This window comes from Macrotis lagotis, chromosome X, assembly GCF_037893015.1.
Source record: "Macrotis lagotis isolate mMagLag1 chromosome X, bilby.v1.9.chrom.fasta, whole genome shotgun sequence".
In the NCBI taxonomy this organism is placed as follows: domain Eukaryota; kingdom Metazoa; phylum Chordata; class Mammalia; order Peramelemorphia; family Peramelidae; genus Macrotis; species Macrotis lagotis.
In genome coordinates this window covers 411676938-411700276 of record NC_133666.1, presented here as the reverse complement: position 1 = coordinate 411700276, position 23339 = coordinate 411676938, and the positions used below count along the sequence as shown (strand labels likewise).

General features: G+C 40.1%; 2 protein-coding genes across 3 annotated transcripts in view; both read left to right on the top strand.

The window, feature by feature from the left end:
* The first annotated feature begins 6413 nt into the window (after window positions 1-6413).
* RRS1 (ribosome biogenesis regulator 1 homolog) lies at window positions 6414-9837 on the top strand. Its single transcript, XM_074200613.1, has one exon. The coding sequence runs from the start codon at window positions 6440-6442 to the stop codon at window positions 7529-7531; it is 1092 nt and encodes a 363-aa protein (XP_074056714.1). The 5' UTR covers window positions 6414-6439; the 3' UTR covers window positions 7532-9837.
* A 2895-nt stretch (window positions 9838-12732) lies between these two features.
* The window catches only part of LOC141502975 (hydroxyacid-oxoacid transhydrogenase, mitochondrial-like), a 43137-nt gene continuing 32530 nt past the window's right edge, over window positions 12733-23339 (top strand). For both annotated transcript variants that reach the window (XM_074208019.1, XM_074208018.1), the window contains exons 1-3: window positions 12733-12805; window positions 17432-17469; window positions 22293-22336. In XM_074208019.1, coding sequence (XP_074064120.1) covers window positions 12747-12805; window positions 17432-17469; window positions 22293-22336 — 141 coding nt within the window. In that variant the 5' untranslated portion in view covers window positions 12733-12746. The remainder of the gene's footprint in view (window positions 12806-17431; window positions 17470-22292; window positions 22337-23339) is intronic.

The following is a 23339-nucleotide window of genomic DNA, read 5'->3' as shown; positions in this document are numbered from 1 at the left end:
TCTATGCCATTTTATATCTGTACTTGAATAAATGTTAGCTAATAAATTGATTCATTGAGCAAACAAATGAACAAACAAAGAAAAAAGAGGAGCACCATTGATAAATACATTGTCTATGATCCCAAGAAGGACCAAAATATTCAGTCGGAAGATGAGGAAGTACAAGCTCCTGCAACTAAAGATTCCAAGAAAAACAGAAATTGGGTTCAGGTTATGATAGAGCTCAAAAACAGATTTTGAAAATCAACTGAGGGAGATAGAAGAAAAATTGGGAAAAGAAATGAGAGAGATGCAGAAAAAACATGAAAAAAAAGTCAGCAGCTTAGTCAAAGAGATCCAAAAAAATGCTGAAGAAAAAAACATGTTAAAAACAAGCATAATTCAAATGGACAACACAGTTCAAAAAGTTATTGAGTAGAAGAATGCTTTAAAAAGCAGAATTAGTCAGATGGAAAAAGAGATAAGAAAGCTCTCTGAAGAAAACAAATATTTCAGAAGTAGAATGGAACTAAAGAAAGCTGTTGACTTTGTGAGAAGTCAAGACACAAGACACAATACTTCAGAACCAAAAGAATAAAATTAGAAGAAAATGTGAAACATCTCATTGAAAAAAACAACTGATCTAGAAAACAGATTCAGGAAAGATAATTTAAAAATTATTGGGATACCTGAAAGTCATGATCAGGAAAAGAGCTTTGGCATCATTTTTAAAGAATTCCTACAGGAAAACTGCCCAGATATCCTAGAAGCAGAGGGCGAAATAGAAATTAAGAGAATCCACCGATCTCCCCCAGAAAGAGATCAAAAAAAAAAAACAAACCAGGAATAGTATAGTCAAGGTCCAGAACTCCCAAGTCAAACAGAAAATATTACAAGTAGCCAGAAGGACACAATTCAAATATCGTGGAGCTGCAGTCAGGGTCACACAGGACTTAGCAGCAACTACATTAAAGGTTCATAGGGCTTAGAATATAATATTCTGGAAGGCAAAAGAGCTCAAAATGAAACCAAGAATCAACTACCCAGCAAAACTGAAAGTCCTCTTCCAGAGAAAAAGATGGACTTTCAATGAACCAGGGAAATTTCAAATGTTCCTGTTAAAATGGCCAGAGCTGTACAGAAAGTTTGATCTTCAAGTACAGGACTCAGGTGAAGCATAGAGAGTGGAGGAGAAGGGTAAATTATGAAGAAGTTAATGATGATGAACTGCATGTAGTCCTGCATAGAAAAATGATACTGATAATACTCATAAGAAACCTCTCATTTAATAGAGCAGGTAGAAGTAGGTTCTATAGATGAAGCACAGGAGAGAGCTGAATTTGAAGATATAATATATTGTAAAAATGAAGTCAATGGCTAAAAGGGAAATGTAATGGGAGTAAGAGAAGGGAGAGGTGAAATACGCTAAGATATTTCATATAATAAGATTTTTTTATTACAATGAGCTATTGCAATGATATGGAAGGTGGGGAAGGCAAAGGGGAGTGGAGGGAAACTTCGCTCTCATCAGAGGTGGCTCAGAAAGGGGACAGCATATATACTCAATAGGGTATAGACATCTAGAGTAAGTAGGAGAGAAGGGGGACAGGGGGGTAGGGGGGGGATGTGAGTGATGGAGGACAGGGTAGACCATGGGGGAGAGTGGTCAGATATAACACATTATCTTTTTTACTGCTTGCAAGGGGCTGGGATTGGATGGCCTGTCCAGGATCACATAGCCGGGTGGTTGCTGGGCCTTAGAGGTGCTATGTAGGCTTGGGGCCTTCTTGGCCCCAGGGCTGCTGATCAGTCCACTGTGCCACTCAGCTACCTTACAGCACATTTAAGAAGAGGGACAGAGTGAAAGGAGAGAGAAAATATAGTGTATGGTAGTGAGGAAGTACGAATGGAGGAAGTTGCAATCAGCAATGGCAATAGTGGAAAAATATGGAAGTAGCTTTTGTGATGGACTTATCCTAAAGAATGTGATCCACCTGTAACAGAGCTGGTGGTGTTGGAACACAGACTGAAGCATTTTAGTAGTAGTAGTAGTAGTAGTAGTAATATTTGGGGGAGTTGCGGGGCAAATGGGGTTGGGTGGCTTGCCCAGGGTTGAACAGCTGGGTGATTGTTGGGTGTCTGAGACCGGATTTGAGACCGAGCACTCCTGACTTCAGGGCCAGTGCTCTGTCCCCTGTGCCACCTGACCACCATTATTATTATTATTATTATTGTTGTTGTTGTTGTTTTTGTTATTTTATTTTGGGGGGTGGTTTTTGCAGGGCAATGGGAATGGGGTGGCTTGCCCAGGGTCACACAGCTGAGTGATTGTTGGGTGTTTGGGGCCAGATTTGAGCTTGGGTGCTCCTGGCTTCAGGGCTGGTATTCCATCCACTGCGCCACCTAGCTGCCCCTATTATAATTTTTTTAATTTTAATTTTAATTTTTTCCTCTTTATTGCTCATGAAGGTCTATATTTGGGGGGGTATTATGTTTACTCTTAAACAAAAATATTTTAGTAATGTATAAAAAATCATTTGTACAAAAATAAAATAAATATAATTTTTAAAAAAAAAGCATGATGCGGTGACAGTCTGTGAAATGCCCATATATAAGGACACAGATGAGCATACTCCCATCTCTGAGACTGCAGAAATGCCAGAATTCTGTGGATATATCCCTGTGCTGCCTTGCAGCAGAAGTTCCATCTCCAGGGCTTTTTTGCTGGATGCTGGAGGGTCCATCTGTTTTGCTCCTGTACTCTGAAAAGGTTCCCCTGATCTCTAGATGCTCTAGATGCTGCATTCACTGTTCTCTGCTTCCATCTACTGGTATTCACCTATACTATCCCTTTTCGATGACAAAAGCTGCTCTTTGTTTCCATCTACCAGGATGAAACTGCTAAAAAGCCAGTTCCTTTACAAGGGAGGATTAAAGCACTTTTAATCTTTCAAAGAGATTAAAGCCATGATCACTCAGGCTAGTGAGATCACTCATCTAGAGAGTCAATTTTTAAAAAGTCCACAGAAGCCCCAGGTTAAGATTAATTCTGTACTTTAGATTGACTGTTCTGATGCTTTCAATTTTTATAAATGACCTGACTTAAGGTCAAGAAATTCCTTTTAGGGGTCAGCTAGGTGGTGAAGTGGATAGAGCACTGCCCTGGAGTCAGAAGTACCTGAGTTGTGTGGCCTTGGACAAACCAGTTAACCCCATTTGTCTTGCAAAGACCTAAAAAAAAAAATCCTTTTAAATTTTTGTCAAATCCTTGATTGTCCATCAACTTCCTAACATTTCATGATGTGATATTTGACCTTCGGAGGTGATATCATGACAAGCACATGAAATGGATTTGAGTGAGAGATGCTGGACCTAAGTTCACACAGATAGGATCTGAAGGCTAGATTCGAACTTGGGTTTTTCTGACTCTAAGTACTGTATCCACTGCGCCACCCAGCTGACCTAGTTCAAATTTGACATCAGATACTTGACACTAGCTGTGTGACCTTGGGCTTCAACCCTGATTGCCTCACATGCAAGACCATCTCCAGTCTTCTTGATTCATCTTTGTCCACTGAACCCAGATGACTCTGGAGAAGAAAGTACGGCTGGTAACTTAGCACAGAACCCTTTTATTCAAATTCAATCCATGTGTTTGTCATGGCATCACCTCCCAAATGTCTTCTTTGAGACTAGATGACCATTATCATCATCAACCTTTGGTTTTCTCTTTGATTCTTCCCTTCCATTCACTTCCCATATCTAGTCACTTACCTGCAATATTTCTCATATCCATTCATTCCCCACATTCCCACTGCTACCACCCCAAGGCTCTCACCAGCAACAGGGTAGACTACAGTATTTCCATGAAAATAAGACCTAGCATGATTTTTTCAGGGTGTTTCATAATATAAGTCCCAAAATAAGCCCCAGTTAAGACAATCAGCCAAATGGATGCATTTAGTACACTTGTTGCAACACACTACAGATGTATTGAATTATAAAATAATATATATAATTAACATAAATACTATTATTGACTTAATTAAATTGATAATATCAATTATAATTAAGCATTTGTGAGCACCCAAGTAGGTACCTTTGGTATGTATCTATGTAAACAGATAAACTCTAAAAGAAACTTATTGCCAAAAGACCAATCCGAGTAAAGGACAAAAGGAAAAACTAGGGCAGTTGATAACTTCTGGATGGAAAGAAAGCCCCACCTTTAATCATTGCTAAGGGCAAAAAAAGATAAGACTGAAAGGTTTTTTCTGGTATTTAAGTTCTTGGAACTGAAAAAACCACACAGTTATAAGGAAGTGGGAGGATTTGATGCTGCCATTTGTTTTTTGAGGTGGCTAAAGAGGTCTGCTAGTCTGGGATTCAATCAGCACTCACAGAACTAAAGATATGAAGAGAGAATAGAACAAATAATCATTCCTGCAGGAATGACTCCTGGCTCTTGATATTGCAATAAATACCCCATTCAAGTACCATTTGTGCATGGATATCAATGAAAATAGAATGAGAGAAATTGTAGTGGAAACTGAAACCTAACCTGCAAGAAGAACTCTTGGGATAAAATCACAGACTGCTAGCTGTGTTGCCTATGCTCCAAGGACAAGAGGTGCTCAGTTAAGGAGAGCACTACGGCTGGACATGAGAGATTGGGGGCCAAAGGTTCTGCAGGAAATGGAGTCACAAGAAATTTCAGGTCAAAATTCATTGTTTGGAGAGTTATGACAATGTTCCAGAAGAAGATGACATGACGGATTTGAATAAATGAATGGTTGTAGATTGTTATACATTAAAAAAAAAAAGACATTCCCTGAAATTATCCCTAATACATCTTTTGGCAGAAAAAAAAATTAGTAAAAGTCCTGGTCTTATATTTGGGGAAATACAGTGCTACAATATATTCCTCCTCCTGCCTTCATCCACTTCCCTCCCTAATAAATTCTTCATGCTGAAAGTCAAATTTATTTCTTATGCCTACAACTGGCTGTCATTCCTCTGCCCAGAATTCTTGAATAGTTCCCTATTTCAACTAAATAAGTATCCATCTCCTCATCCTGGCATTTCAATTCCTTACAACTTATAGCTATAACTTTTCCATATAGATATAGATATAGATATATATATATATATATATATATATATGCTATACTGTAGATGGACTGTATTATCATCCCTTAAGGATTCTTGCGCTACAAATCCTGAATTTTTCCATGTTTCTTTATCTCTTTTTTATGCTTGAATTCCTTTCTCCCCAGCCACACTCAAAAGCCCTCTTCAGACTGACCAAGCCCACCAGCACCACTCTGAAACTTTGGACAGTGGCTGTGTGACCTCGGCAAGCCAGGACCATCTCCAGTCTTCTGGATTCCTCTTTGTCCGGTCAGTCCAGATCTTCTCGGATCTCACAGTCTTTTGTCATACCTCTAAAACACAAGAATGACATCTCATTTTGTCCCGGTTATTCACTTGACATATCTCCCCACTAGACTGCCCCGACCAAGGAAGAGACATTACCTCGATGTTTTAGCCAAGTGTTCTTCACCTAGTAATTTAATGTGTTGCCTGGATTATCCATCTTTATCCTTCCCTAAGCAAATTCCGATGGTTTCAATGGGGGGGGGGGGCAAGAGTAAGAGGCAAAAAAGAAGCCATGTGACCAAAAACACAGCTTTCTAACCAAGCACCAAAGCGTCACGGAGGAATCAGAGAATCAAGATCTGGGTTGTAGTCTTTAATACCTGGTCTTGGCACATCAGTTTCCCCTTCTGCAAACAGAGGCTATCCTATCTGAAGGCCGCCCAGAGCCGGCCTCTGGCCTGAGCCAGGGGCGTCAGGAATCAAACGCACATTTGGTTTTTAGTGAGGGAAACGACTACAAGCGCCACTGTGGGTGGCACCTCGGAGTCTGCTTCCTTCCCCACGCATCATTTTTGTTCACATTCATCATTTCCTCATTTTTGTTCCGTAGGAAAGCGTGTGCTGAACTCATTTTTAATCTAGATTTTAAAGCATGCTTGCAACTTTTCTGTTCCTGCGTAAGTGACGCGACGCCGCGCGGCCAGTGGCGAAAACCCCGGGTCCGAGCTTTCAGGACCGGTTTGTAATTCCGACTCTGCTACTTACTAGCTCTAAACACGTGGGGACCCGGGCTGCGGGGCATTCTGGGATCCGTAGTCCTAGCTGGGCCGCTGGGACTTGTAGTCGCACAACGAATACCGCCCCCAACCGAACCTCAGAGCCCGCTCTTAGCCAATCGGAACAGCAACGCCGCCTCCGGCCGGCCGAGAGGCCCGGAAGTTGTTGTGTGACGCCGGAAGGGGTCTGCCTTCCGGATGAGCGGAAGCGGAAGCTCGCGCGAGCGGAGCTCCACGTGTGCGGCGTTGCCGGCTCGGTGAGCCTGCGGTCCCCTCGGAGGGCGGTGCTCCTCGGCGGGGCAGCGATGGCGGCCCCCCGGGCGGAGGAGGTGCTGGCCCAGGCCGAGCGGGCGGAGGCGGAGAAGCTGCGGCTCATCACGGTGCACAAGGACCTGGAGCTGGAGTTCGATCTGGGCAACCTGCTGGCCGTGGACCGGAACCCCCCGACGGGCCTGCGGCGGCGCAGCGGGCCGGAGCTGGAGGCGCAGCTGCTGGGGCTGGCGCGCGGCAACGCGCAGCTGCTGGTGAACCGGCTGTGGCAGCTGCCCTCGGAGCGCGTGGAGGAGGCGGTGGTGGCCAAGCTCCCCGAGCCCGGCCTGCGGCTGCCCCGCGAGAAGCCGCTGCCCGGGCCGCGGCCGCTCACGCGCTGGCAGCGCTTCGCGCGCCTCAAGGGCATCCGGCCGCGCAAGAAGTCCAGCCTGGTGTGGGACGAGGCCACCGGGCAGTGGCGCCGGCGCTGGGGCTACCGGCGGGCCCGCGACGACACCAAGGACTGGCTGATCGAGGTGCCCGCCACCGCCGACCCCGACGCCGACCAGTTCGCCGAGAGGCTGCGGGCCAAGAAGGAGCGCGTGGCCAAGAACGAGCTGAACCGGCTGCGCAACATCGCCCGGGCCCACCGGGTGCAGCTGCCCAGCCAGGGAGGGATGCGCCCCACGGGCCACCAGAGCCGCGCCGAGCTGGGCAGGGCCATGCAGGTGGCCAAGGTCTCCACCGCCTCCGTGGGCCGCTTCCAGGAGCGGCTGCCCAAGGAGAAGCCGCCCCGGGGCCCCGGCAAGAAGCGCCGCTTCCAGCCCAACGTCGGCGACTTCTCGGCCGAAAAGCAGAGCCAGCTGGAGCTGATCAGGGTCATGAACAGCAAAAAGCCCAAGATGGACGTGACCAGGGCCACCAACAAGCAGATGAGGGAGGAGGACAGGGAAGAGGCTGCCAAGAAGAGGAAGCTGGCCAGGGCGGGCGGCAGGAAGGGCCGTGGGGGCAAGGGGAAAGGGAGACCCCCAGGGCCGGGGGGGAAGAGGAAAGGGGGACCCCAAGGCCCAGGAAGCAAGCGGAAAGGGGGACCGCCTGGCCTGGGGGGCAAGAAAGGACAGCGCCAAGGAGGGAAGAGAAGGAAGTGAGGACTCTCTGGTACATGTGTTCAATCACGGACTGGTATAGGGATTGCCTTCTTGTAGTGGGCACTCCCCTGGGTTAACAGAAATTAGCACCGAGCCCCTGCCCCCGGGAAGTTTGGCCTTATATGGCTTAAGCACCTAACTCTGGCCCAGAGTTTAATATAACGAGTTGAATGGGGGCAAAGTAATCCAGTGGTTTTGGGACTGAAGCTTGGCTTCAAATGGTTTTCCGAACTTCAAAACTTAAACAACTTGTAACTCTTGGAGGAGGGACATTGTTGAGGAGTGTATGAATATATTTCAGATTCTTAAGGGTTTAATAATACGAGTTCAGATTTGAGTTTACAAGTAACCAGTCTTGAAGATTAATAAATGTTGAATAACTTTCCAAAATTTGTCTGTTTGGGAGCTTTAAAAATATGACTCTAGGGGCAGCTAGGTGGGGTAGTGGACAAAGCACCCGCCCTGGAGTCAGGAGTACCTGAGTTCAAATCCGGTCTCAGACACTTAATAATTACCTATCTGTGTGGCCTTGGGCAAGCCACTTAACCCCACTTGCCTTGCAAAAACCTAAAATATATATATATTTATATTTATATATATATGACTAGCATTCTGGATTTGCCATCCCAAAAACAGTAGCCTGACTGCTAGGTTATGGAAAGAAAATATAGCAAAATTTCCAAACCACTTTGTTATATTTGGGGTGGGGGGTATGGGAGAGAGGAGAATGAATACTGGAAAAACATGTTATATTTTGAGTCTGCATTGAGTAATTATACATTCATATCATAGAATTCTTAAACTTGCAAGCTCCTAGAAGAAACTTTAAAAATCATTCATAAGAGTACTGGTCCTAATTGGGGGGAATCTGAGTACAAGTAAGGGCAAAGCTAACAAAGATGTGATTCTTGTCCCTCAAGCTTATACCTACAGTAGAAATTGGTAGTCTACTGTTTAAAAACTTAGCATGGTATCCCTAATATTTAGGCAGCCCTTATCCTTTTGATATAACTAGTTCAAAATATAGAAAATGGTGAATTTTCAATTGAATATTTAAGCATATTTTGTTCTATTTGCTGAGCAATGCAAAAGTGAAGAAAATTTATCAGGAGCCTATATGGAACTTTCATGAAAATACAAACTAGTATTTACGCTATAGTAATTACATTAAAAAATGAAGAAAATTGTAGGTGCCAATTTAGAGGGAATTAGGAAGTGATTTTGTGCTGGTCCTATATTTTGTATTATCTCTAGTATAGTATGTGAGTGCTCCTACATATAGAACACATAACCTTCATTCTTTTTCAGCAATAATTGTCCCTTTTTTCTCTTCACTGAGGTTTGGGGTTTTTTTAGGTTTTTGCAAGGCAAATGGGGTTAAGTGGCTGCCCAAGGGCAAAACACAGCTGGGTATATTAAGCATAGGAGGCCAGATTTGAACTCTGGTACTCCTAACTCCAGGGCCAGTACTCTATCCACTGGGCCACCTAGCTGCCCCTTTCACTGAGGTTTTTGCTTAGCATGATGGACTTCTAATTTTCACTAGGTCGGAAGCACTTGATGTTCCCCTGAAACTTACACTGTCTTATTTTCTTTTTAAAATTAGTCATTTTTAAAAACTGATAGATGCATGTTTTCTAGTCAGGGTCAACCCCTATTAACTTTATAAAAGAAAAATTCAAATTGATCCATAGTAAAAATACATGAATATTCTAAACATTTCAATTTACTGAATAAATTTGCATTATCTCTAGCAATGGCTGAATTAGACCATAGCATATTTACAGCGGAAAGAGCTAGATTTGGAATCAGAAAAATTTGTCCAGATCTTATGTGAAAGATTGCTAGATCAGTACTGGGTGGGGGAAGGAGCAGGCACACCAAAAAAAAAGGCAAATGGCAGTCCCTGTCCTCAACAAGCTTACATTCTAATGGAGGAGGTAACAAGTAAACTGATACACAAAACAAGTGTCATATAGGATAAAAATTTTATTCAGGAAATAATTGAGAGAGGAAGCACTAGAATCAAGGATTTTGGGAAAGCTTCCTTGTAAAGGTGAATTTTTAGTTGAGACTTCCAAAGAAGCCGAGAAGGTAAATAGAACAGAAGAGGAAGCACATTCCAGGAAGTGGGGAACAACCAGAGGAAATACCCAGAGATGGGATATCTTGTTCACAGAACAACCTAGAGACCAATGTTGGGGTCTAGGGTAGAAGACTGAAAAGATAGTGAGGTGTATGAAGAATTTAAAATGTCAACAGCATTTTGTATTCCTGGAGGCAACAGAAAACTACTAGTTTATTAAGTTGGGAAGGAAGGAGAAATTGACATGATTGGATTTAATGATTTAGGAAAATATTAATGGCTGAAGTGGACAAAATCTTGCGGAAGGCCAACACAAGCAGTAGTCCAGGCATGAGAGTCTTCCCTAGAATGCTAACCTCTAGGATCCTTTTCATCTTAGCCTAAAACCTAGAAATGGTTTAATTCCTTTGTAATTTTACAATAATGTCACCCTTTTGAGTACCATAAAAGTATAAATATAAAAAAGGAAGGGCTGTGCTTAGAGTCCACTTCTGATGTGTTATTTTGATAGGGGTCACTTAACCTTTATGCTCACAGGCTAGTGGCAGCAGCAGAAGCATAGTTGCTTTGGAATCTGGTGAAATTGTAGATTTCCCCCTCCCCCCAAAAAAAATTAGCAAATAATTACACAACTGCACAATAAGAAAGCTTTTGAGACTCCATAAAAGCACTTAAAATATAACATGTATCATTAGGGCCAATTATTTTAGTTAATAGATGAAGAAATAGACTCGGGAGATTAAAGGTTTATTCAGTTACTGGTATTAGTGCCCCAATCCTCTACAGATTCAAATGTTACGGTGAATTTTCATATCCCCCATGTGCATTCTGGTCCAGTAAAATTTACCTTTTACTGGAAAGGACCCTAAAAATCATTTAGGGTAAACCACCATCACCATTTCATCAATGACGAAATGGGCCTGAAGATAGGAGGTGACTAGCAGAAAGGTCAAATAGTTAATAAATGGGTAAAGACTGGATTTGAACTTAAAAGTGGCTCCAAGTCTAATATTTTTTCCACTAGGCTACACTATTTTAAGTCATCAATGTATATGAGGAAGGTTTGTACTAGACTTTTCAAGGGTTTCTTTTAACTAAAGAAACTTTAAACCCTTACTGTTAATTTCTTTTTTTTTTAGGGGTTTTCTTTTTTGCAAGACAAATAGGGTCAAGTGGCTTGCTCAAGGCCACACAGCTAGGTAATTATTAAGTGTCTGAGACCAGATTTGAACCCAGGTACTCTTGACTCCAAGGCCAGTGCTTTGTCAACTATGCCACCTAGCTGCCCCCTATAATTTCAACATTCAAAGAATATCAGAAGAAATTTCTGATAAAATGGAAAAATGACCAAAAAAGAAAGTGAGAAATAATTTTAAAATATTAAGAGCCTACTTTTGTAGCATATACTGCTAGCAAGGTCTGACCATGACACTCTTGCCCAAGCCAAGCTTTGACTTCAATTGCCTTTAAGACAATATACATTCCTCAGTCTGTCATTTAACATTCACCATGTGACTTTGAAGCAGGTTGGAGTCAGAAGGATCTGAGTACAAATCTGGTCTCAGACATTACCAGCTTTGTGACCAGGGCAAGTCACTTAACCCTATTTGCCTTGGTTTTCTCCTCTAGAAAATGAGCTGGAACAGAAAATGGCAAACCCCTCCAGTATCTTTGCCAAGAAAACTCCAGAGTCATGAAGAATTGAACAAGACCGAAATGACTAAACAACATGATGTGACTCCATCTTGGCTTTCTAGACTTCTCATCAAATATTCTTCCTTTCAATTCTACTTTCCACTCAGAGTAGTCCACTTGGTGTTCCAACCATAGAATGTCTTGTCTCCCAATTCTTCCTTTATGTATACAGGCTATTGTTGCCAACCCTGTTTATTTTCCTCACTCATTTCTGTCTCATAGAATCCCTAGATTCCATTCAAATCATGCTCTGGGGCCTTTAGAAGACCTTTCCTTATCTCCTGGTTATTGGTGCACTTCTCCCTGGTCAGTCAATAAACATTTGTTCATTGTTAATGTTGTGCCAGGCTATTTGTTCCTGGCCTGTGTAGTGCCTTCTAAGCTCTTATTGTCCAATCAGTCACAGTTGGCCACATTAAACAGTTGCCACCCGCATAGTGATGTCACTTTGGTCCTCTTTGAGAGCAAAGATTCTATTGTATCTGCCAGGCACTACGCTAAGAGCTGGGGCTACGCAAATAAACCAGTCCCTCAGCTCTCAAGAAGCTCACAATCTGAGTGACAATATTCAAGCATTGATGTACAAACAAGAAATTTATAGCGTAAAAATGGAAATAATCTGAGGGAAGACACTAAATTAAGGAAAGACCTTGTAGAAATGATACTTTTGACACCACCTAAAACTATTTTGTATTTTTCTGCATGTATTGGTTATGTTCTTATCTTTGTACTGTTCATTCCTTCCAGGAGAGTGTAAAAGCACGGTGAGAGCAGTTTTTGGATTTTTGTATCCTCAGAAACTAGCACACCTTCCTAGTACTGAAATATAGAAAAAAAGGAAAGAATTTTTACTACTTTTTTTTACAGAGAAGGAAACTGAGTCCCAAAAAAGTTTCCAGGGCCAACATTTTAGAACAGTGTAGCCTCAAGGGAAGGGGTCTCTGATAGGTCGTGTAAGCCAACGCTCACATTTTAAAGAGAAACAAGTCCGGAGACGGAGAACCAGCCCTTGTGCCCGAGCAACCTCAGCTCCTGGGTTCCCCCTCCTCCCCCTTGTTTTACTCAAAAGCCACACGAGTTTGGTTTGCACAAATATGCCGAGGGCTGGAATTCCGTCCGAAGTGCACCTCAAAGGTCAAAGGTCCGCGGACCACGTGCTCCCCGCCCCCCCAAGGATGGAAGGAGCTGGGGAGGGGGCGGGGTTGTCGGCTGCGTCAGTAACTAGCGGGAGGCAAGGCAGCTCTTTCCCTTGAACTTGACCACAGAGAGTGTCTGGGCGGGGCGGAAGGCGAAGGGCGGGGGCCGCGAGCCGGGCCAGCCATTGGCCGAGCCGGGGGCGGGGGCCGCGAGCCGGGCCGGCCATTGGCCGAGCCGGGGGGCGTGTCCCGCGGGGCCGCCCTCGGCCCCGCCTGCGCGCGCAGCTCCGGGGCAGCCATGGCCGCCGCGGGCAGGGACAGGGTCGCTCACCTGCTGAGGCAGCTGCAGCGCGCGGCGTGAGTGCTCCGGCCCCGTGGGCCCCGCCCGGGCCTGGGCCGAGTGCTGGGAGGGGGCCGCCGGCTGAGACCCCCCACAGCCGCTGCGGGCGCCCCCCGGGCCCCCCGCACCTCCCAGCCCGGCAGGCACTTCGGGAGGGGGCGGGGAGGGAAAGAAGGCGCGGGCTAGGTCCCCTCCCCCTCCTCCCGGGGCCGGACTCCAGACAAGCTTTCTCTAAAACTCTGATATTGCATGACTTTCAGTATTAACTTGACTTTTCTGAGTCTCCATAGATTAAGACCGAACTGCAACCAGATGATCTTGAAGGCCCTTTTCCCTCAAGCTTTAATCTTCTGCGATTCTCAGTCACTTAACAACTCTGGGCCTTCGGTTCCTCTTTTGTAACCACAGTCTTGGCCCAGCAGATGGACAGACAGACAGATTTCAGGAGGAAGGGAGGAAAGCTTCCAGCAGGTTGAATGTGGAAGAAATGGCAGAATGGGGAGAAAAGCTAAACAAGGATACGAGGATGTCGAATGAGTTTCAGTCTGTAATTTTGGAGAGAGAGGTGACAAAATAACAGATCTATTTGTGTATTTCAATATAACAATAATAATTCAAATTGTATAGCACTTCAAGATGGGGGGGGGGGGGGCAAGTGTTCCTGAGACAGATTCTTCTGTTAATAGTATTTGGTTCAATATAATCTGAACCTCCTCCCCCCCAAAAAAGAAAAAAGATGGATTCCTATGAAGTATATAAAGCAAGTATCTGTTCTGCATATGAAGAAAATGAGAAAAATCAGAGGTTAAAGTACTTACCTAAAGATGTTCCTTCCCAATTGCTCTTGCCTGTTTTTCTAATTGAAATTACTTTAGCATTTGTTTTTTGTTTTTTGCTTTTTAACTTATCTATTTATTTTTCTTCTCTGAATAGAATGTATGCTTCCTGAAGGCAAGGATTTAGGGTGGGGGGAAGGGTTAATTTAGTCTTTGTTTAGCCCAACTGCACCACTCTTTGCCAGTCCTAAGTACTTAATAAATAAAAGAAATTCCCTGAATGCTAGTCAAACTATGCAACCTCAAGAACTAGTTAGATCTCTCCACCCCTATTTTTAAAAAAATAATAAACCCAAAGGCAAAATGAACAGCCTGATTCAGACAATTTGGCTAGTCTGAATACTAGCCAAAATCTCTTAGCTTTTTGAGTTTCAGTTTTATCATCTCCAAAATGAATGCCTTAGTCTAGATGGCCTCCAAAGGCCTTTCTAGATAACATTCAATAGTCCTGATGGGAGAGGAAAGGGAAGTATCATGTCATTTTTAAAATGCAAAATTCCATTTCTTATTCTTGATAAGCATGTGTTTTCCATTACAGATCTGATATCCATGCTTTATGCCCACATTTCTCCTTCATATTCATTGTTAATATGTGTCATTGAAATATTTCAGCACCTATATACTTATTGAGAGGTAGTATTACATAGTAGAGAGCTAACTTCAGGGTCAAAAAGATATGAGTTCAAACCCTGTCTTGATTATGAACTGGCTGGACGAGTCAATAAACTTCCCAATGTTCTAGGTAACTTTCTATAACTAATTACAGAGAAGATGCCAATCTTTCTTGTTAGAGGGAGTTTCCTCAAATGTGATAACTCTTAAGAACAATAGAGAGCAAGTAAAAGATTACTTGGATATGGTAACTTAGTCATTGTCAAGAGTGTAGTTAATGCTAAAATGATAAGATTCCACCAGAGTGATAAGAGGCAGAAGTCATCCTGCATGGCTTTTAGGAGATAAAAATATGGAAGTCAAAGAAAGGAAACAAAAGGGACAGTTATTTGAAGGAGGAATAGATTCAAGTTATGGCTTTGTTTGGGGTTTTTTTTTAGGTTTTTGCAAGGCAAATGGAGTTAAGTGGCTTGCCCAAGGCCACACAGCTAGGTAGTTTTTAAGGATCTGAGACCGGATTTGAACCCAGGTACCCCTGACTCCAGGACCTGTGCTTTATCCACTACACCACCTAGCCACCCTGTGGTTTTTGTTTTAAATCAGAAAGATTCAGTCCCTATATTTGTTGCTAATGCTTAGAATTCAAGAAATAAGTTGAGTGTTTTAACTATAAATCCAATCTACTAAGATTCTGGAATCTAAGATATAGTCAAAGCTATATATTTTTTTCCACTGTCAATAAATGGCTGTGAGAGTTAAAAAGCTAAGTACCACAGAATCAGTGTTTTTGTTTTTGTTTTGTTTTGGTTTTAGATTTTCTAAGGCAATGGGGTTAAGTGGCTTGCCCAAGGCCACACTGCTAGGTAATTATTAAGTGTCTGAGGCCAAATTTGAACTCAGGTACTCCTGACTCCAAGGCCAGTACTCTATCCAAGGCCAGTACTCTATCCACCTAGCCGCCCTTGAATCAATGTTTTTGAATTGTGGTGCTGGAGAAAACTTTTGAGAATCCCTTGAACAGCAAGGAGATCAAGTCAATCAATATTAAAAGAAATTAATTCAGACAATTCACTGTAAGGCAAAATACTGAAACTGAAACTTAAGTTTCAGAAGGAAAATGACATGATACTTCCCTCTCCTCCTTGGCCCTCATGGTGTTTGGACTCATGGAGAAGATTCATTGGAAAAGCCTCTGCTGTTGGAAAAGAGTAAATCATGAGCTTGGATAGACTTTGGGAGATAGTGGAGGATAGATGGGTCATGGTGTGCTGTGGTCTATGGGTCACAAAGAGTCACACTCCTGAATGACTGCACAACAGCAACAACAATCTACTAAAAGAAAAATAGAGAAATCATTTCAGGCCTTCCTATAAAGGAGGACATTCTTTATTTGAAACATTTTTCCCCTTATATTAGAAAATGAAGAATAAATAACAATAACAATCTGAAACATAGAGAATGGGGGGGAATGGAGGAATAAAAGTAGAAATAGGAAAATAAAAATACATTCAGATGAGGCAAGTCCTAGAAAGAAAGGCATAATGAGAAGTAAGATGGAAAGAAAATCTAAACATAGCAACATGACTCAATGGAAAGAGTAATGGCTCTAGTTGGAGAACCTCATTTCAGTTTCCACTTCTCATATGGCTTCAAGCAAATCTCTTAAAGTCCCTGGGACTCATATATAAAATGACAGAATAAGATTACATGGCCCTGTGCAGTACCTTACCATGCGAGGGCTATGATGCATCCTAGTGATGTAACTAATGGGGGAACCCATTCAGAATTGGAAATGATGAGTTTGGATTTTGTCCTTGTCTTTCTTCTGATGGAAATTAAAATTTCTACTTGAGTGGGAAATATCATGAAAACCAATAGAGGAGGAAAATTATTGACTGTTAATAGTTGAGAATCATCAGAATCTTTTACTTGTGTTTCCAGAGTTCCAGGTTTACTTCAAAATAAAATCAATTGATATTTCACTATTTAGAACACTAGATGGCAGTCTTGATCCAGTATAAAAAATAAGTTGGCAATTCTCAAGATTCAATTCAGTTCTGCAATTCTGATTACTTGAATCATTCAGCAATATTCCAAGAATTAATCAAGCACAACTCCCTGTGGTAGATACTTTAGTGATTGCCCAGAAGAATAAGAAATTGGTCTCTGAGATCATAAAATGCATTCTATAAACCTTATAATGCTAAATAAGGGGAACTCTTTTGTTTGTTAGTTAAATGACAGTTAGAAGATTCAAAGAACAGTCAGAGAAATAAGAAAAAGAAAAACAAGAACAAAAAAAGCTAAGAAAGAATAAAGTTTCCAAAAGGAGAGAACGCAAATGTGATAGCTCTTAGGAATAGAGAGCAAGTAAAAGGTCACTTGGATATGGTTACTTAGTCCTTGTCAAGAGTGTAGTTAATGCTAGAATGACAAGATTCAACCAGAGTGATAAGAGGTAGAAATCATTCTGCATGGCTTTTAGGAGATAAAAATTTGGAAGTCAAAGAAAGGAAACAAAAGGGACCGTCACTTGAAGGAGGAATAGATTCAATTTATGGTTTTTGTTTTAAATCAGGAAGATCCATTCTGATTTAAAAGCTTAAGAGGAAAGTGCTCATAAGAAACAAAGTTTGAAGATTCCTAAGAGTGGGAAGAATTTAAGAAACAAATTCCTAGAGGATGTGGGAGGGAATAAGAGGGAATAGTTGAAGGGATTGACCTTGAAAAGGATAATAATATCACTGACTTAGAACTGGAAGGGACTTCAGAGGTTATCTAGTCTAACCCCACTATTGTACAGATGGGTAAATTAAAGCCTTTGAACAGTAAGTGATCACCATTAGATTTGGAGAAGGGCAGATACTTATGAGCTGGGTCAAAATTATAGATTATATAAACATTTACTGAATACTTAATATATTTCAGGATAATAGCTACTCAGTAAATACTGGTTAAATAAATATGAATGATGACAGAATGAATAACTGTAGCCATAGCAATTAACTACTTATTATCCAGAATGATTCCTAGATAATATTTATGCTTTATCAGCTAATAGTCACTCATTACCCAATCTAACATTTTATAGAATTTGGGCAATGGAATATAACAGTCACTGCCATAATCAAGTATCTGATCTTCTGACATTACAGTTTTCCTTAAATACATCTTTCTTCTTTTCCTTGTCCTTAGATGCCAGTGTCCTACTCATTCTCACACTTATTCCCAAGGTAATGTATTTTATTTTTAAAATGGCTACATTTTGAATCTTTGCAGTTCAAGTTTATTATAAACTAAGACAAAGAGCAAGGTAAGAAAATAAACAACAGTAGGAGGAAGGCAGAGATTCTGTGAACATAAAAGATTAAATGACCCATAGCTGTAAAACTGGTAATAACATTAACATGATGTATAATGTTGATTAAGGATAGATATTAAGTATATACTTTTATAGTTTTTACCCTTGACATAAGTGACATACAGGACTGTGAATATTAGTGATTTGCCAGGTCTGAAAGTAGTATTTTAGACAGAAATGGAAGTTCCATCTGAATTCATCAAAAATGGGTTTTACTCAAGATGAAATTTTCTTCTGATAAAAGTCAGAAAACTAAAATCAAAAGTGGTTTCTCTAAGGAAAAGACTTCTAGTGTTTTTGTGTGTGTTTAAAATAATACTGCAGTTCTCCAAAACTCTGAAATAAGCTAGCAATCTTCTGTTCCCATAAAGTCTTAAGCCTTTACAAAGTCCATTGTCCTCACAATGTCCATTGTCCAACTGGCCAGCAGGATGCTCATTGTATCATCAGCATGTACATCGCATGTCATATTAATTAGTAGTTCAAAAACTGATTTAGACCCTAAAAAGAAAGGTCAAATTCAAGCAACCTGACAAGGGGTGGTAAGGAAGGCGCTTTTAACAGCATGAAACCCACAGCTGAAAACAAAAGAGAAGTTTGTGAAGGAGGGGAACAAAGGGGAAGACATATTAGTGCATTTCCATATTGGTCTAGTGGCTCAGTATTTCAAGCTTAACCTCAAAGTATTTGGAGTTTATTATCATAACTTGATTCTTTGATTCAGAATTCAGATTTTAACTTCTATGTCAGACCAAGAAGTAGTAACTCAATCATTTGGATCTCCTGGAAAGCAGATGTCTTTCCTTTTTTTTTTTACAATTGTTTTCTTCTAGCTATTGGCAAGAATTAACAAAGACTCACTTGATTCCCACTTCAAAATATTGAATCAACTGCTTAGAGAGGCTTTAAAGATTTCAAATTCTATTATGCCCTAATTTTTCATAGAGGGAAAATGTAATAGAGGAAGTGTGGGATTGTGACCAAAGGCCAGTATTTAGTGTCTGGAAAACTTGGGAACTGAGTTCAAATTCTGCCTCTGACACCTACAAGTACATAAGCAAGTCACCATCTTTCAATGACCATAAGTTATAAGCAATTTATGCATCAATTAAGTCTTACTCCTGAAGAAATTCTTACAGAAAGGTGTTCACTCAGTCATTTTGTTTATATAACTATAAAAGTATAACCAATATTCTTCAATTCTGTGATGTTTAAAGCAACAGGTCAATTTGGTTAATTTAGAGTAGCAGCTATTATACTTAAATATTTCAGAATGCTGTGATTTCCTTGGTATGAGCACATCCTTCACTGATAGAGTTCAACACTTCCACAGTTTAGAACTTCCAGAGCTGCTAGGGCTAAAAGAATTTCTTCAATCTGTTACCAACTTGGTTATGAAGTTCTTCCAATCTAGATTGACTGGTTCTCAGAATACAGGTCTACAATCTATCACCCAGGCCCCATATTCAAAATCTCTGTAACCTAACATGTCTAACTAGAGTTCATACTTGGTTGGTATGACCTTTGAGAACCCAGGGTTGCCTTCCCCACCCCCAATATAAGACATCAGAGTAAGACTCTATTTGGTTTTTTTTTTATTATTTATTTAAGGCAATGGGGTTAAGTGGCTTGCCCAAGGTCATACAGCTAGGCAATTATTAAGTGTCTGAGGTCAGATTTGAACTCAGGTCCTCCTGACTCCAGGGCTGTTGCTCTATCCCACTGCACCACCTAGCTGCCTCCTGAGTAAGACTTTAAAGGAAAAGATATTATATTAGAAACTGTTAGAATTTAATGTCCTAGACAATCTGCATTAGTAGAAGTTCCTTACACAGAACTTCCAATGAAATCATAGGTCCAGTCGTCATCATCATCACTATCAACATCACTAACACCATCATCATCATCATCATTCATTGGAGGACCAGCCCTGTGATTTCATTGATTCAGAAAACTTCTGAGGAAATATCCTCATTCAAAGTAGATTGGCATCTGTTGGAAAATTTATAGCTTAAAGAGTCATGACTATCTAAGATACAGATATATAGATATATAATATTTATGTATTTATTCATTGGAGTCCTATTTATAATTCTGTCTGAAACATAATCCTTTGTTAGCATAAGTAAGATCCTAAACTTTCTTGAAAATTATCTATGGAATTATGCTATGGAAATAATAAGGCTTCATCTCCAAAAGAAAAAGCCTTAACATTTTCCAATTCATAAATAGCTTGATGGCATTTCCTGATGAGAGGTAATAGTTACTTTAATAAACAAAAGCAATCACAATGAAAACAAACTATTGCAGGAAGTAGTAGAAGTATAACTAAGATCCTAATTAATGAATTTATTAAGGGAGAGTTCCTACTGAATAGATTGTTTAAATTCTTTATTTTTTTAATTTTCTTTCGCTCCCCTCCTGCCCCCCCACCACCACTATTGAAAAAGAAAAATAATTTGTAAGAAATTTGGATAATCAGTCAAAACATATTCTCACATTGGCTATGCCAAAAAATATTCATGTTTCATTCTGCAGCTTGAATCCTTCAATTTTCTGTCAAGAGATGGGCAGTATGCTTTATCACTAATCTGGAATCATGATGGTCATTGCTTGATCAGAATTTCTTAAATCTTTCAAGATTGTTTGTCTTTACAATGTTGTTTTTGTTATTGTATGCACTATTCTCCTGGTTCTGCTTAATTCACTCTGTGTCAGTTTATAAAAGTATTCTTATTAAGGTTTTTGTGGAATCATCCCTTTCTTCATTTATTAAAGCATGATACATCTTATATCATAATTTGTTCAGTCATTCTGTAATTAATTGACACTACCCATCCATTACAAAAGACTAAAATGAAAATTCATTCCATATGAGTTCTTCCCCAGTTTTAAAATAATTTGGGGGGTATTGACCTTATAGTGATATGACTGAGTCAAAAGGCATGCACAGTGTTCCAATTTGCTTTCCAGAATGACTGTACCAATTCTCAATTCCATCAGCCATTCATTTATGGGCTTCAACCTCTATCATTTTCCTTTTTGTCAGTTTTGACAGCCCAATGGATCTGAGATGGTGCCTCAGAGTTCCTTTAATGTGTATTTTTCTAATTGAAGATTTGGAGAATTTTTTTCCACATGACTATTTATACCTTGAATTTCTTCCTTTGAAAACAACCTGTTCATACTCTGACCATTTGTAAACCGGGGAATGACTATTAAGCTTAGACATACAAGTAGGAAGTAGTGCAATGAATAGAACTCTGGGCTGGAGTCAAATCCTACCTCTACACTTACTAGATATATGACTTTGAATAAGTCACTTAACCTCTGCCACAGTTTCTTCATTTGTAAAATGGAAATAATAATAAATAATTATTTAATAATTATTTAATTTAATAAATAAACACAATTAATAATAAATATTCCAGGGTGGTTGGGAAGATAAAATTAGATAAGATTTATAAAGTGTTCATCGAGCCTTAAAGTACTATATATAAAATGATTATGATGATTAAGTCATTAAAAATAATAAATTAGATCTTTTCAGAGAAATTAGCTACAAGGATGCTTTTCCATGGTTACCTGCTTCTTTTCTAATATTGCTTGTATTGGTTTTGTTTGTGCAAAGACTTTCAAATTCTATATAATCGATATTCTCCATTTTATTTGGGGTGGTCTATCTCTATTTGGTTATAGACTTATCCTATCAATGGATCTGAAAGGTATTTTTTTCCCTCTAATTTGTTAATTATGTTACACTTCATGTCTAAGTTATGTAACCAATTGAAGCTTATCTTGGCATAGTTTCAAATGTTGACCAAAACCTAATTTCTACCATACTGCTCCTCAATTTTCCCAAAAATTTAATAGTGATTTTTACCCCAATAACTAAGGATTATCTGTTCATTAATATGAAATGGGGCTCGAGCTATACCATTTGTATAAGGTAATAGTTTATTCATTACTTAGGCTGGACATATCAATTCCTTTTATCTAGGCTATGGACATTTGACATGTTTTTAAGTTACACTATGAATAAAGAATTCAGTATAGAAGATTTAAAATCATTCTATTCATTTTCAAAAATAAGTATCTTCTTGGACATAGCTTCTTTCCTACCAACCACAACATGGGGAGGTTTTCTCTAAAAGAAGGCACAAAGGTCTTTGGGACCTCACTGCTCTAGCTTCTGGATCATCTAGGGACTTAAAAAGTCCTAGCTATGAGGGACCTAATGGGTGGTAAGAGCTCATAAGTTATCACACCTGATGACCTACTAACCAGTACATTTCCATATGGAGAGGGGGTTGGGCCTTATCCAAAGAAAGAAGTGAATTGTCACTGTTTCCTTGTTTCCTGTCTTTGCTGTGTTAAGGCAAAGTAAACTTTTCAAACATTAAATGACTTGTGAGTACCTCCTTTCATCCCCAAAACAAACTTGAACAAGGAAAATGTTTGTATTAAAGCGGAGCCTCCAAATCAGTCTAGGGCTACAGGCTAAACTTAAACAAATTTTTTATTTAATTAGAATTGCAACAATGAAACCTGACACAACTTTTTTCTTAAAAAAAAAAAAAGACTTCACTATGGGCAAATTTAAATGTTTACTATTTGGAAACTTGAATCAATTTAGAGTAATGATATTTTGTTTTTTGAAACCCACTGATTTTCATCATTCAACTTCTCTTCCAGCTCCTGGACTTCCTGCTTCCGAGAAAACAGATTATGCATTTGAGGTAGAAAACAACTCAATCTTTATTATGGATGATCAGAGAAAATAACAGTTTGTCTGGTATCTTTTTAAAGTTTGCTTCAATCATTCGCAGCATTATTATGAAGATGAAATGAAATAACATGTATAAATCACATAGCTATTTTTATAGTAGTTGTTCTTCATGATAGAAGAGGACCATGCCATTATGTACATGTTGACATGACTTTCAGAGTATGTTTATTATAGTGAGGGGTGTGCTATGTAAAGATATCCTTCTCATGGCCTTTCCTAGAACCATTTCACCTCTCGGGCTGATTTGATAGGAAATAGAATTTGTAATGATATCTGGATGCTGTGGGAGTTCTTGGCCTTCTGGATATGATATCCTCCTATATCGAGCACCATCTCAACAACCAGCAAAGTGCTGAAATGTGATTTTCTGATGACAAATTGGCAACAATACTGCACATCAAAACCTGTCTCTCAGTAATCTAATTGTCAGTATGGACTTTTCCTCTCAGGTCTGCAATTCTATTTTCCCTGAAACCCAAAGACCCACCAGAAACTGCCTGGCAGGACATGGTAATAACAATGCTCAGGAGCTCTAATCAGAATTGTTTATGGTCAGAACTATGATAGTATCTGGTCATCTTCAAATACCTGACTTTCATTCTCTACTAATGAAAACCTTCTTGGCATGGGCCATCTAACCATGTCAGATCTGTGTAAAGTCATCTTTGTAAAATAAATAGCAATACCTATATAGTTAATAGACAGTATTTATAATGACTGTAGAAAAAAATATATATCATGATCACCCGACTACCAACCTGGTAAATGAGTTTTTTCAAGCTTAGGTAAGTTTATCTTCTCACAATAGATATGCAGTGTTACTAATGAGACCAAGATCACTTGTAATAAAAAAATAATAACTAATATTCCTGTAGCACCTATGCTGTGCTAAACAATTTGATCTTCACAACAGCCCTAGGAGGTAGATGCTATTATTATTATTCCCATTTTAC